The sequence below is a fragment of the Bactrocera dorsalis genome, chromosome 4, assembly GCF_023373825.1.
Source record: "Bactrocera dorsalis isolate Fly_Bdor chromosome 4, ASM2337382v1, whole genome shotgun sequence".
Lineage (NCBI taxonomy): Eukaryota > Metazoa > Arthropoda > Insecta > Diptera > Tephritidae > Bactrocera > Bactrocera dorsalis.
In genome coordinates, this window is record NC_064306.1 from 1,964,669 (window position 1) to 1,980,654 (window position 15,986).

At 37.5% G+C, this 15,986-nt stretch overlaps 2 protein-coding genes across 2 annotated transcripts; both read left to right on the forward strand.

The window, feature by feature from the left end:
* The first annotated feature begins 3,254 nt into the window (after positions 1-3,254).
* On the forward strand, positions 3,255-14,031 carry LOC105226151 (serine-rich adhesin for platelets). The gene is made up of 5 exons (XM_011204938.4): positions 3,255-5,955; positions 6,104-6,166; positions 7,139-7,332; positions 9,531-11,162; positions 12,105-14,031. The coding sequence occupies exons 1-5, from the start codon at positions 4,585-4,587 to the stop codon at positions 12,256-12,258; spliced, it is 3,414 nt and encodes a 1,137-aa protein (XP_011203240.2). The 5' UTR covers positions 3,255-4,584; the 3' UTR covers positions 12,259-14,031.
* Positions 12,262-15,088, forward strand: LOC105226190 (ecdysone-induced protein 74EF). Its single transcript, XM_011205008.2, has one exon. The coding sequence runs from the start codon at positions 12,262-12,264 to the stop codon at positions 13,534-13,536; it is 1,275 nt and encodes a 424-aa protein (XP_011203310.2). The 3' UTR covers positions 13,537-15,088.
* The last annotated feature ends 898 nt before the right edge of the window (positions 15,089-15,986 follow it).

Consider the following 15,986-nt stretch of genomic DNA (forward strand, 5'->3'; position numbering starts at 1 on the left):
TCGGCTGCCAATACCGGTACCGGTGGTGTGCTTGGCGTGCGACCAGCTGGCGGTATTCCTACATACACACACACATACTAGTTGTCAATGTTGGTGCAGTGACGTTGCTTCGCGAGGTGCACGAGCTCGTGCAAGTGGGTGGGTGGCTGGCTGGCTGCTTCGCTCGGCAGATGGTCAGTTTGAGTACTAACCGAGAGTTGCTTCGACCGCGCACGACAGTAATATATGTACATATGTATGTATGTACATATATACATACTTATGTACGTGTGTATGATGTGGAAAGGTTGCAGGCACAGCAGCTGCTTGCCAGACTGGCTAAGGGAGATTGGGTGCCGGGGGACATCGGTAACAAACTAATGCATTCTTAGGACTCATTGAAAAAATTACTCAAAACATTTATACACACATAAATATGTGGACGTATTTACGCGTAATTAAACAAGAAACAGGTTCACTTAATGCGATTTGCAAGTGCTGTGTAAATATGTACATACATACTTAGGTATAATAATAGTATGTCAAAACCAAATAAACTGTCAAAACAAGAATCTCAGAAGCGAGTATGCTGAAGTACTGTTTCTCTTGTAAAAATTGAGCAGATGGCTGCGAAAATATATAAATTAATTATCCTGGAATGGCGATTCCAAAATTGTAAAATTTCACCATCAAATGTCTACATACATACATATGTATGTGTTCTGCGGCATTGTATGACACACACAAAATATGTGCATGCATAGATAAATACTTACATATGTATGTACTTGCCACATACATCAAACGCATATACATAGATACATAAGTACATATGTATGTATGTATATACATATGTATTTGCATACATACATACAATATTGTTGTATTGCGTGAGCTTTTTATATAACGCACACCGTGCATAAAGGTACTTACATATGTATGCTTATGTATGTAATTATTTATTTATGTTCAAAAGTATACTATGTTTTATCTCTCTGTCTATATGTACATACATATGTACATATGTATGTACGTCGGTCTGTATTTTTATTGATAGCGGTTTCTTCACTGCGGTTGTGGGCTAATTGGGCTCGGCCACAGCAAATTTATTTAGCTTCAAAGCTTAAATTAAACTATAAAATTGGAATTTTGCACGCCTCACGAAACGCTACGTGATGATCATTTGAGCTGATATAAGTATGTACGTATGTACATACATAAGTGTATACAATAATTATTACTTACATATACATATATAAGTTATAATTACATATGTACATACTTATGTATTATATATAAATATGAGCATCGATATAATATATGTATGTATGTATGTTAGTAAAGATCTTTATACATAAGAAGCTGTCGCACTACTATTTTCATGATCACAACTGTACCTAACCTCAAAATATTTTTACCTGTTCTTTTGTTATTAATAGATTATGAGGAATACCGAAGACCACACTAACGTCCATTTCAAGGCTATTGAAATCAAGTTTTGGGTTTCGAAGGCCAAAGCGGACAGTACGAAGGAAAATGAGTAGAAAAAGATTTCAGGTAGTTACAGATCTTCGGTACATCGCATTCACAATAATCATGGTTCTATACAATGCAACAAGAATTTCCCGGTCCTGGATAACAACTAAGAACAGAACCCCTATATTACTCCTAAGACACTTAATTTAGTTTGCTTTTGATTCTATCAGTAGAAAAGTATATCAAGGATAATCAGCAGATGTCCTTTCTCAAAGATTTTATTCAATTTTATTGGAGACTGACAAAAAAATTACTGTAAGTAACAGAAAAACTTCTCAACCGCGTCGTTTACAAGTCATAAATAGAGAAAATGGAAAGCATACAAAATATGTACTTATAATATGTTTTCTTCTATTATAGTTCTCTGGTACACTTACCTTTGACGGCAGGAATATGAGGATTTTCGAGTTTTCTGTTCATAATTTTTGTTGTTGTAAGAATTTCGTTTTTTTGTTTTTCTAGCAATTTGAAGAGTACTTACATACATACTTATCTATGTATGTATGTATGTATGTAGTATAAATTCGAAGATCTATAATCAAGAACTCTTATCTGTTAATATTTAGTATTTTAGGAACTAATTTAAAGCTTGGTTCTAATCAACAACTAAACACACTTCCACTGTACTTATACACACACCCACTACCACTAAATTTAAGAGAGGTCCGCGAAACCCACTGCGATGACGCAGCTAATCAACTAGTCCTGCAATGTGCGAAAGCTGGAAAAAACTGGTTGAAAAAATCCATAAAGTGAATTACACAAACAAGTAAAAGAGTTAAATGTAAGGAATTTAAATAAAATTTAAATCCCATCACCCTCAACCCCACAAAGCAGCCCTTTACCATAATGCTGGTCGGTCGACATCGGCTTTTTTGTGAATAACTGAGTACAATACAACAAAAATGTTGCGGCCAGTCCAAGTACATAACGGCAGCAAAAAACAAGCACAAAGCCGGCGGCGTTGACGTCGACCGCGGCAGCGCAAATAAATAGAAGATGGAGAAATAACAATAAAAAAATTATGTGGAAGTAGACAAAAGCCACAAGCAACAACCACCACGAACCAAAACCAAACGCCCCACACGTGCATACAAACGTATCGGCGGCGCTGCACACACATGCATCCATACCGAGCATTCAATAAAACAATAAGCAAAAAAGTGAAATATTCCACCAATTTGCTTTTGCCATCTTGTTGTTATTGTTTCTGCAATCGAGCACTGATATTTTTTGTTGTTATTTTAATATTTTTTGGCGTCTGAAGCGTGCGAGCGAGCAAGTGAACGAATGAGTGAGTGCGCGACCGAATGAGTGCACGTGTGTGTGTGACTGTGTCTTCGACAATACGAATACTTGTAGTCGCTGCTGCTGCTGCCCGCAATTCGCCATCTACTCTCGTTCGTTAGCTGCGCTTCGTCGCTATCAGCAACACACACCCAAACACACAAATGTGGTGCCTCCGCAGCGAGCAAACGAGCGCGCAAAAGCCATAAGAGACAGCTAACGAATTTCAACCGAGCCGCTGAAACGGGGCCTGCCGAACTGTTCGCATGGCCTTTTCTTTGCCTGCCATATTTGTGTTCGCCCGTTCGCCTGCCTTCGCTGCGGTCTCTGCCACTGTCATCGTCATCAGTGCCTTCATTGTTGTTGCTATTGCTTTAGTTGCCGTTGTCTGGCCTGGCCTGCCTGGTTAGCATATAGTACGACTGTGACGACGACGCGTCGCTGTCGACGACGCAGCTACGGCGACTGCGAGCAGAGACAGTGATGGTGGTGGTGTATTTTATGCACAGAAGTGTGCCTGTGTGCGTTTTGTGTATATTGGGGGCTTCAACTTCAGTTCGTAGAAATAATTTTCGTTACGACGATCACACTCGTTTATGTATTGCGAAGACGTGAAGACGTAGCGAAGGCCGCGACGCTTAAATTTTCGCGCACAATACAAACACTTGAAGAAAGCATACATGCATATGCACACACCTAATTGCGATTAGAAATTCATTTAAAACATTGCTTATAAAAATTTATTTACGAAATTTATAAGCAAAAATCAACGTGTAGTGCAAACAGAAATAATTAACGAAAGTAGGGAAAATGAAAAAATTAAACGAAGAAAATATGGAAAGAGTGCAAAGGAAATAAACGTGTGAGTGAATGTGGCGTGAAACTGTGGGGAAGGCCCCTATACAAAACGAAATTATCTGATATTTGTGCGGAAGAAAAATTGTTTAAGTGAGGTTCTGTAGGTGAACTAATGCCTAAAAACATTTTGCATTCACAAATAAGAAATATTAAATAGTGAATTTACAATATTTAAATGTTACAACTCGGTATGCGGGCCGATACTGCTGTTTAAGCGGATGGGCATCGAGCCCCGCTATCGTTTCACTGTGTTCGCGTGCGTGTGTTGGTGTTGCTGTCTGTGCCATGTTGACGCGACAATACAGTAGCGTATATGCGTCTTGTGTCGATTGAGCTAAAAAAAAGAAAGCCTACACAACAACAAATTAATAGCAACAAAACAACAGAACCACAGCACAAAGCAAAAGGAGAAAGCTTTGCTCACGCGAGAGGAATACGAAAAAAGTAACTGTGCACACATTTACAAATTAATAATTAACTTGTGAACTCCCCCATTCAAACGCAACACAATTAAAACAATATGTAATAACAATAGTGACGTTATTAATTTATACACAAAAACAAGTACAGGTGATAGAGTGAAAAATGTAAAACAATAGAAAGCGAAAAGTAATTCAGCCCTACAAGAATTATAAAAAAAATATGTTAATTCTAAATCCTACCACCTTTAACCCTCTGCTTTATTGCTATATATTTTAAATGTACAAAAAGTGATTTCGAGCGTTTATTGTGATTGACGCGAGAGAATCATTTGATATATTCAAAAACGCACAAAGTGAAAAGAATTATAAATTAATAAACATAATCACAAATTGAAACGAAACGAAGTAAGCAGATATCCCACTTGTTTAGCGTCAATTTACGCTAAATAATTTTTCGGTTTTGTTGAAATTAAATCTGCCAGCTGAGATAGACTCTGCCGCAATGTCTGCCGATATACAGATAGTCAGCGTGATTGGCGCCAACGGTCAGCCACTGCCCATTCAAGGCAACAGTATCGGTTCGAATTGGAGTGCACCTGTGAAGCAGGAGCGCGCCGATGAAGCTGAAATCCAAGAGTTGGCTGCCAAAATGGTGGAAACACAAAAAGCAGCTTTGGCCAAACAGCAGCAACAGGCTGCGCAGCTGGCTACGCGACAACAACAACAATTGGGCGGCATGCAACCGGGCGCTCTAAACAATACCAACCAACCAAATATTATGAATTATTTAACACGCCAAAAGAACCTGCCAAACGGTACCAATCCCAATGCCAGCAATGGCAGTGGACGCAATGGTTCACAACAAAATGGTAACGGCAACAATGGTGATGTTAGCAGCGAAAAGAAAGCACCATGCGATGAAGAGTCTCAGAAGGGTCATTTTGGTTGGACTACATTTGGCAAAACATACATTCCCTACATTTATCGACAGCAGGAGAAGTACTGTTCGGTACGGATGATTGAAATGAAATTATTGGGCAAATATCTTAATTGCTTACATCCGGATATTTACTCGAGTTGCACATGTGTGCGCAGCTATTACATTACAGAGGCGGAGGCGAGACTACTAATTGAAATCAATATAAAACACTGTGATGGTGAATTTGGACGAGACATATTCACTCAAAAGGATTTGGTGGTGCGGCTATCGGATGCAACCAAGTTTTATCAGTTCCTAGATATATGCTATCGCAAACTCATGTCTGGTAGCAAGTCACCTTCGGAGAAATGCGGTTTTATACGCATAAATAAGGAGTCTGTAGTACCGTATACGGTGCGCAACAACGAGCAAGTGGTGCCGCTTTTCTATTTCGAAGGCGAAACAGAGAATCTCAAACAAAAAGCCGACTATCTGTCTGGATGGGATCTGGCATATTTGAAGTTTTGTTGCAAAGTTCAGGGCATACGCAATGAATTGTTCTCCAGTGAAAATGTTGCAGTCATATCACTCACAGACATAAAAAGCTATTTTCCCAATGGCACCGAGTTTGAGGACTATTGGCCCAGCAAAGTTGTTGACTCAAATCTGCTGATTGGCAATCGGTCAAATGCTAATAATTCTGTTAATTGGACCCGCCAACCATCGCAGCCACCTCCGAAAGTTATGTCTCAATCCAGTTTGTTACAAAAACAAACTGCTGCTGCAGCGGTTGCGGCACAGCAACAGATGCTGAAACGTGGCGCCAATGCTTATGCATCACAATCGCCAGCAGCAGCGGCGGCGGCTGCCGCAGCCGCGGCCATCCAACAACAACAGCAACAACAGTCCAATCAACGGTTGCATCAGACAAACGCCACATTAGCGTCTGTGCAGGTGCGCAACATAAAATTCATTCAAATGACCTTTAAAAAACTAATTCGATCAAATCTTCGTATTTTTCTTTCATGTAACGTTTTTCGAAATGGTCTTCTAAAATGGGTTGCTTCTTTGATGGGATTTTTCTGAAAATGTTTGCATATAGGCTTTGACAAACAGCTGGATGCAGCAACAACCGTTAATACATGCGCAAATGTTGGCATCACAGGTGAGAAATGAGAAAAGTCTATCTTTAGATAGACATATTCTTAAGCGTAATAGGATAAGGAAAAGTATAAAAGTATAAAACTTTTGCTGATTTGATATAACTTTTAAGTAAATTTACCACTATTATTGAAAATAAAATACTTTTAATTACAAAACATTAATTTTTGGGTTAGTTATTCCTTGCTCACAAGCTACAAAGTTAGTTCGGACGCACTGTTGCGCACAAAGCAAAGTCAGTGTAAGAAGTACAACAAACCCGCTTTAATCCAATGTCTGCTTACTAGTTCGAATGCCAGACTGCTTGCCTATATTTGGCCTACATTTGCTATTTCGGGTTTCTCTTTGTTGGCATATTTATTCTGATACTGCCACAATCAACGGAAAATGTTGCTTACCACCCGTCATTTCTTTTAAGCGTCTTATATCTATGTATACATAATTACATATACATATAAAACCTTGTATTTATATGCCAAATTTTAATTAAAGTTGTTTACGTGGTTCTGACATTCCGGGCATATAAACGTGATACACCTTATTTATGTTTCTAAATACATATGAATGTATTATGTTGGGTACAATAGGCTTTTTAAAAATTAATGTAATACTTTAAATATTATTAATATTGCAACTACATTTGTTGACAAATGTAATGCGAACCGAATTTATTTATTTTGATAAAAAAAACCGACTGACATATACATTTAAATAAATAAATTGATTTTTTATGAACGAATATATTTATTAACAAATAATAAATGAACGCTTAAATGTCATTTTCATTTAGGGTTGTCGGAATACGATTCATGTATAAGATATAATTTCTTGAATAAAGTACTTTTTAAAGAATTTAAAAATTTAGGAATCTGTGCATTTAAAACCGATGTGAAAGTTGAAACTTCTATAATACTTATATGTATGTATATGCGGTAAACAGGTCACACCCTTAAAAATACATTTTGTATACTTTCAGGCGCAACAGTCCCACCCAAATTCACGTGCTGCTCAGTATCAACGCAGTCCTATGGAGAATATCCTGCTGGGAAACCGGCCGGCCTATGCCTACAACAACCAAGCGATTTCTATGCAACCCGTGAATAGTCACAATCAAGCGAATGCACCGCCACCTTTGGTGCGTTCAGGCGCAGGTCAAAGCGCCAACCATATGTGAGTATGAATAGATGTTTTTATAGAACTACAAATATTACATTTATAACTCTTAAACTTTTTACTCAATTCAAAAGTTTTTTAAAACTTGTTTGCAAAATTATTCAAAGTCTATACAAGAGTTTTGACTGAAAGTTTATCTGTTCTAAAAGAAACTGTTTACAAAAATGTGTTTTTCAAATTTAGTTGTAATTCGTTTTTCGATTACTTTATATTTAAATTCTAAACAAGAAGAAAACTGAATTTTCTTTCTGTTGGTGCATACGCGCTTCATTTTGTCAGTTATGTTTTTTATGAAAAGTATGCACCATACAGTAAATTTGTATATGTTTTTGCTTTTTTCTACGTAAACAAATTTCCTTTTGAAGATTGTTTTAAATTTGGATACATATTTGAAATTGTTTTATTACAAAAAATCGGTGGTTGTGCACGCATTTAATTTAGTACTTTTCACCAAACAAAATTCGTTTTCCCCCTTCCTCTTATCGATATTGGGTTTCTTATTGTTGTTATAGATTTTTGAAAAAAAATTTAAGAAATTATGCCATGCCATGAAACTTTATGCAAATATATATATTCCAAGTTTATTAGGTTAAATAAGCATTCAAATATGCTTTGATTTATTTTTACATCACATACCTTTTTTATGCCATACTATGAAGTTTGTGCTTTAATTTCCATCAAAAGAAACACATATGTATGTATGTATGTGTGTTATTCGATCACCGTATTGTTTAACCATTTAGTTGAAACGCATTTTAAAATAAATTATCACTCGCAAATAATAACTTAGGCAAAAGTAGTCAAAATATGTCGTTTCTAATTCATATATATTCACTAATGGCGCCATAAACTCTACTTTCAATTACTTTAGTATTATTATTACATGCATACGCAATCACTTGAGAATTTTCTACATTTAGATGCTTCTTTCTGAATAAAACTCGTTCATGCTATTTTGTACATTGTTGCAATTGTTAACTGTCAAAGTGATTGAGCAAGTTGGAGTAAAGGACAAAAGAAGTAGTGCCAACCTTGCGTGCACAGTGCTGCATTATGCGGAAATAAAAGAATTATGGCTGTTATTTTTAAACAAAAGTTTTCTTTAATTTTGCACCTTTAAGCAATATAATTTTTCAAATTAATTGTGGTTTATTGCGATATAAATTGGAGTAGCGTGCAAAAATGCTTAAATGAATATTTTCAAATTGCCTTCTAAACATTGAAATCCATTTTATTCTCGTTTTCTGTAACAATTAATAGTATGTTTAAACTTTCGCTTTATGTATTTAAAAGCGTTTGCGCTTCTATTGAATTCTCAACACAAATCCTTTGCATGAATATATTTTTTCCTATGCATTTCTACATATGCTCACAGATTTTCCATTTACAACTTTTTTAAACTTTTGTTAATATTAAATGTCTTAATTGAATAGCTGGCATCGAATATTAATTATTTGTATCTTAGTCACATTGATTTGTAGAATTTGTTGAAGAACAAATAATTAAAATTTATTTTTATGTTTGATGAAATACCTTTCACTGTATATCAAGTAATCTAAAAAAGTAATTTTAAAAAAGAACTACAACATTTGAAAAACATAAATTTTAATAACAATTAATTAATTTTACAAGTACCTGTACCATTAAATAGTCAAACATAAATGTAAACAATCAACCCAGTCTGCATCCCTCCCAACTTCACTTGTTCATTCGAATATTTGGCTCACTTGCTCTCACCTCTAGCTCTTTGTATTGAATCTAACAACATACCAATAATGTTCAGATATTTTTTACCCTAGATACATTATATATAATGCGTGTACAAAAACAACGAAAGTAGCGTCAATTAAAAAGTCAATGTGGTTTAATTAAAAGAGAAAATAAATACTCTGCTGGCAATAATTTGCTGTTGATAATCCATTAAATTGCTTAAAAATAATAATTTCCGAAAATACATAAAATATATACTACTGCGATAAACTTAAAAAATGCAGTTAAATTAAAATAATTAAGAACATCTTAAAATTGCATATCGCGTTATTATGAAAATTACTTTAATTTAAATCGAATTGCAATTAAATTTGGAAATGTACAATTTTGTAAATAAAAACCATTAAATAAATGAATAAACAAACTATGCGCAACGCACAACGTACGTGAAACTGACAAAAATATTCTATATATAATGTTTCTAGGTCAAATGTCGAGCAAACTATGCTGCAACAACAAACACAACAGCAACAACGACATTCTTCCACTTCCTCTTCCGCCTCCCCGCATGCGTCTGTCACTCATATCCAAAGCCCCTCACACCCTCTTTCACAGTTGCACGCTACCTCCGCCGCTGCGTCCAGTGCTGCCAATCTGTACAATTTTAATTTGCCCTCCACTGCTGCTGATTTAGCCTTTTGGAATCAATTGACTCCATCACAACGTCTGTTGCTCACACAGCAAATCAAAAGTAATGGCACAGTGGCGGGTACTGCTGCTGCCTCAAGCGCTGAGCGTTCGAATAATAGCGGTATTAATATTAGTAAACCCCCTGCGTTTCCGATCTTTCCCTCGCTACCTTTGGATACTGATCTCAAAACTATGCTGGATTACAATCCACATAAGCATAGTAGCAAGAGCAGCACGTCCTCGAGTAGTTCGGCTAATGGACAGTTTATGAAACCAACGGTACCGCCTCTGATACCGGTGAGCAGCTCAGCGGATGTTTTAAACAAACGCAGTGCCACGGGTACAACTACCTCCTCCTCGCGTCATGCAAGTGCGTCGTCTACGTCGGCTGGTGCGACAGTACCTTTAAATTCAACGGCATCATTAGAAGATTTTGAAAAGAAATTCAAAATGACGGACGAAATGAAAGCTGTGGTACAGAAGGTACTTTCTAATCCCGACTTGTCCACTTTCATACAGACGAATTCGTCACAGAATTTTGTTCCTTTTATGTCGCCCCCCATATCGCCGGCGCCATCACTGTCCATTGTGCCCAATCCCAACGTAACCATTACGCCACATATACCCTCCCAATATGCACATTCACCGCACGCATCCTCTGCTGGCAGTGGTTGTGGACGTCAGAAAAGCGTCATTTGTTCGACGAGTGCAGCGCTTACTGTGCCCCCCTCACCTTCCACATCAAATTCCACTTCCACGCCTTCACCATCGCCAACGCGATTGCACGGCTCGTCCGGCGGTTCAGGCAGTGGTGCAAGTAAGAGTGGCGGCCATTACTCCTCCCAACACTATAATAGCCATCAACACCACCACTCCTCCCACCATCACCACAGTCAAAATCATCACCAGAATACGCCACCAATGGAAGTAATTGATTTATCTTCCCCCCGAAGGTCCGTTCAAGCTGCCTCCGCTTATCTACAACAGCAGCAAGAAGTGCACCAAGCAGCAGTTGCCGCAGTACAACAGCAACATCGCTTAGCTGCCGCTGCTCAACACCATGCGCAACAAAATGGTCGCGCGACAGGTGGCTCTTCGGCGAATGCGAACTCGGCGAGCATGCATTTGCAACGCCATGCTGCGATGGCCGCAGCTGCCGCCGCTAATAACGCGCAAAGACTGTCAATCATACCCGAAATGCAGCAGTACGAGCGCGCAGCCAGCAACATGGGCAATCAACCATATAAAGTACAGAAGGTTTACGTGGACAATCGGCTGGTACCTTGCATCAATATGAAGGCGTACAATGACTCCGATCAGCTGATGACGCTAACTGATTTTCAGAAGAACTTCTTCCCGCACGAATCCTTGGAAAACTGTAAAGTGCTGTTCGAGACATTAGGTGTAGAGCTGTACAAGGGCAATCGGTGAGTATTTAGAAATGACATATACACTTGCGGTCAATAAAAATGCACCACCACCTTTGTGGACTCTCTTCAGTTATATAACTTTAAACTTGGAAGAAAAAAAATTATTAGAACCTAGTAGCTACTGATAAGTGAATACTTCTTATGGCGCGTTGGGCACTTTTGTGGGTGAGCATTTTCAGCCGTTCTCGCGACAGATGAGATTTTACACAGATATACTCCGCGTTTATTCTTATAATATATGTATATTATACGCGCTCTTTGCATGGGCATTCGACAGACGAGATTACATACATATATGTATACTCAGAGTGTATAGGTATGCTCATTTCAGCTAAGAATTAGAAATTAGCGGAAAGCCGGAAAAGTAGAAAAACCTGAAAAATCGAAAATACACTCATTTTATTAGAGAATTTCACTAGGGACGTGATTCGATGGTCGGAAAATCGCTAAAAATTATGGGAAAGCCGGAAAAGTAGGAACACCCGAAAAAATATATATGCGACGATTATAGCTTTAAAAAATTCTACGTTTTTATTTTTGATTATAGATTGAAAATGAATGCGGATGATTCAAATGATGCTCGAAAAAGAAAAACCTCGATAGATGAATCCACTTATGAGAATGAAGTAGAAAAAAGAAAACAAAAAAGAAAAGAATATGATAATCGATACAGAGAGAAACACCCACATAAGTCAGACTTGGCGAAACAAGCGAACAAAGATTATTGTAAACGATACAGAGATAAACGAAGAACGTAAAATTTATTATCAACTCGAAATTAAGAACCAATGAGAGAACAACTTAATAAATAAATTGCCTCCTGTGACCTCATTTGAATTGTATTTGGTGGTGCCTTTTTATTGACCGCTAGTGTAGATATATATGTATATTTATTTATACAATTCAATATAATAAATTTCGCTCATTTTTATTAATTAGGCGACAACTTCAAGTACTAATGGAAAATGACCGCTCACATAATGAAAATATACCGTTGGTTCAAGTTCGCGACGTCATGAAATATATGAAGCAGTTATTGTTTATGACTCGAAACCAAGATCAGCCGCATTCTAAGCGGACACGCATAAGCTAGGAAATGGGTTGGGGAGCACAACATATACAACAACAACAACAGCAACAACATCAGCAGCAACAAGCTCAACAACAGCTTCAGCAACAATTGAAACACAAATCACCAACGTCGTCATCGTCGTCGGTGGCTGCTGCACATCTTCAACAACAACATCAACAGCAAAACGCAGCCGCGGTCGCTGCAGCTATGCATGCACCACTTAGCACACATGCAGCTCCGTTGGCGCCACCACCACCTCATCCTCACACGCACCCGCATTCGCTTGATATGTTGTACTCCCAAAACCGCCAACAACAGCAACAACTCCATCACTATCACCAACATGCACAACAACAACAGCAACAACCGCTTTACCAACAGAGCAGCGTAGGCAGTAACAGCAGCACTGCTAGTCATGATCACGGCTTTGGTTCAAAAGGCGCTGGCAACAGTTCATCAACAACAAAAAACAATGGCAACGCTTCCAGTGGTGGCAGTAGTAGTAGCTCGTCACGACATTCTTCGGCAACTTCCAATACTGCTGCGCAACAGTTGGCTGCAGCAGCCGCAGCAGAAAGTGCAGCCGCTTATAACTTCCTGTGTGGTTCTGCTGCAGCAGCCGCTGCCGCCGCCGCCACAATGCTAAGTCCACCACTAAGCGCCAACTCTACATTAGCCGCCGTCAATCCATTCGCCAACCCATTTGATTGGTTAGGCGCAAGCACTGCCACGGTGGACAAACAAATACGTCCTACTCCAGCTGAAAAGCAGGCGCGTGCGGTTGATGCCAGCCGCTATAATAGAGCTTCTCAACAGCAAACGCAGCCACAACAAAACAACAGTGCGTCAGCTGCAACGCCGACATCAACTTCGGCAGCAGCAGCGGCTGCAGCAGCTGCAAATGATTTCATGTCGCTCTTCAGCGCCGCAGCCGCTGCTGCTGCAGCTGGTGAACACGCTAGTTCACATCGTAGTTCTTCAAATGCGTCTGCTGCATCGGTGGCAAGTTCGACATCATCTACAGCGGCGGCGAACGCGAGCAGTAACGCGCATAAACTTACCACAGCAGCGGCGGCGTCGTCAGCTGCCTTGGCTGCAGCCCATGCGTCGTCTTTATTCTCTCCACCCACGGCGGCAGCGGCCAATGCATATCATTTACAGCCGCCAAGTGCGGCAGTTGCTGCAGCCGCAGTGGCCGCCGGAACACACGGTCTGCCTTCGCCGACAATATATCCGCCAACACCACCACCGTCAACACCCTGGATACATCCATGGTACGCGGGGGGCGAGACGTTTTGAAATTGACGTGGACGTGCGATCTAAATAGAATCCTAAACACTGAACACTAACGGCGGAACACCCTGTGTTGAAAGTGGTGAGCGTAAGTGTGCGTTGGTGTTGTTTCAAAATTAACGAACGAATTAATTTGTTGCCTACTTTTGAAAGCTGTTTCTACAAATTGTTTTATGTTGTGTTTTGTACATTGACACATTATCGAATATATTCACTTCATATTGAAAGTGATCATAATTTAGACAAATTTTTGTATACCAATAGTTTCGATATTTAACTTATATAATTAGTTGATACAGCTGTATAGTAAAATTTAAAGCTATACATACATTAAGTTATTTTATAAATTAAAAGTGAAGTTTGAGCCTAAACTTCAAAAATGATAAAAATGTACATCTCCCCATAAACCATGCAAAAATATTTTGCTGTGTAAAAAAAGAACTGAATGCAAATTTAGTAATAAAAAATAAATATGTGAACTGCAATGGGTACTAACTCAAACCGGAATGTTTATGATTATTTGAAAAAATTAAAAAAAATAAAAACAAATAATCAGAATTGAACCTAGAACCTAGAAGGTACACTATAGTTTCGTAAGATTGACTGTATAAATAGCGCATAGCACCAAAATTAATCATCTAAGCTAGAACATAAACGTGGAAACTACTGAAAGCGATTACTAACGGCAACTAGTAATAACTATTTAAATATTTTCTAGTTGATAAGACCAAACTATGTCAGAAATCAAATTTCGTTTCATACATAAAGAAAAGAGCAAAATTAATATTAGCTATGTAGATGTAGATATGTATTTGTCTATTAAAACAATTCTTTAATTTACGATGGAAAACGCCTACTTATAAACAAGGTGAACAAAAAAATCTAATTACTAAATTTCGAAATTTTAAGTGGCTTTGTATATATTGACTGAAGAAGGAAGAAAACGTAATCAAACTTCCGTAGTATATTAGTAATATTTAGTTCATTAACTAATTTAGCTTAAGTTACAGCATATTTATTATTTAATACTGCTAATTTGGCTAAAAGTTTACAAAAAAATTGGCAAATGCTTTTTAAGTCAAACAACTTCCAAACAAAATGGTATCGAATTCGAGCGCATGTGACATTCGACCATTGTTGCTATGCGGAGCCGCTTGAAACGTTAAATTTGTTAATCCGTTTTATGGATTCAATAAAAGTATACAACTTGTTAATTTAAATATTATTATCGTATAAAAGATATGCAAATAATCATAGCAGAAAGTAATTTGTTATCATAAAACCTGCAAGTATTCGTTCGCTCCTTATTAGTTAGAAATTACAGTTACAACTGTTAACATGCTTTCTTTGCAAGGCATGGACGTGAGTTTATTTTTCCTCACTAATTTATTAGATATGAGATCCAAAAGATTATTTTCTATTTATTTGCAATAAAAGCATAGAAAAATGAAAAACAAAGACTAGAATTATTGGTGTTATATTTAGTATTAAAACTTAAAATAATCATGTGCAGATATAAAATAAAACCAATAAAAGCATATGTAATAATAAAAGTTGATATCATATTTGATTAATCAGTAAATTTAGGATTGCATGAAAATATGATGCATTGTAAATACAAACATACGTATGTTGAAATGAAAAGCCGTTTATAACTATATGAATATGTGCCAAAGTAAGTACAAGTGCTTTTGAAAAATAGAAAAAAAAAAACGTTATTCTCGATTGAAGCTAGAATTCGTTTCACAAATAAAAAAGTTTTCATACAAGAACTCGATTTTGATCGTTCAGTAGTTACATATACATATGCTATAGTGGATTGATTTAAAGGACTAGCTCGTGTGTATTCAGGCAGACAGACGTCAGCTCGTCAAAATGATAATTTATGTAAAAACTTCAAAGGGCCTCTGGGTGTTACATATGTATGTATGTATAATAATCTCTACTTACCTGCAGTTTAGAGTTTTGAGTAAATAAGTTAGGTGCCGCTGTGTTGACCGCCTGCTACACTGACTTCCTTAGTATACATATAACTTAGACGTCTAGATATTAGAGCCCCTCAACACTGTTACGGTCGCTGTTGCTCCACTCAACTCAATACAATAAATTGATTTTAAGAAGAAAACATTACACATTTTAACGAATACAACTTTCATTTTTTAAGTGAGGAAACCATTCGAGTATTAATAATTAATTTTTATGTAAAAAGGAAGTTTATTTAAAATAATACGTACGAATTTGATATGTATTGTAAAGTGGCGCGTCCGGGATTGAAGTAATGCTTGTTTCCTCAGTTCAATGAAGTTTCAGTGTTGCCAATTTGAAGAAAAAAGAAATATTCGGATTAGTAAATAAATATTTATATAAATTGTATCGGTTAGCTCGTTAATAGCATAGAGCGTTTGCAGAGATTTCCGTTGAAGTTTCTGGGTTTCTTAAGACAAAATTGGCAAAAC

What these genes read in the sequence shown, in the direction of transcription:
- LOC105226151 (XM_011204938.4), top strand. Translation starts at nt 4,585, where the DNA reads ATGTCTGCCGATATACAGATAGTCAGCGTGATTGGCGCCAACGGTCAG. An exon ending in CCACATTAGCGTCTGTGCAG is followed by an intron (nt 5,956 to 6,103) that starts GTGCGCAACATA and finishes GTTTGCATATAG; the next exon opens with GCTTTGACAAACAGCTGGAT. An exon ending in GGTCAAAGCGCCAACCATAT is followed by an intron (nt 7,333 to 9,530) that starts GTGAGTATGAAT and finishes TAATGTTTCTAG; the next exon opens with GTCAAATGTCGAGCAAACTA.
- LOC105226190 (XM_011205008.2), top strand. Translation starts at nt 12,262, where the DNA reads ATGGGTTGGGGAGCACAACATATACAACAACAACAACAGCAACAACAT.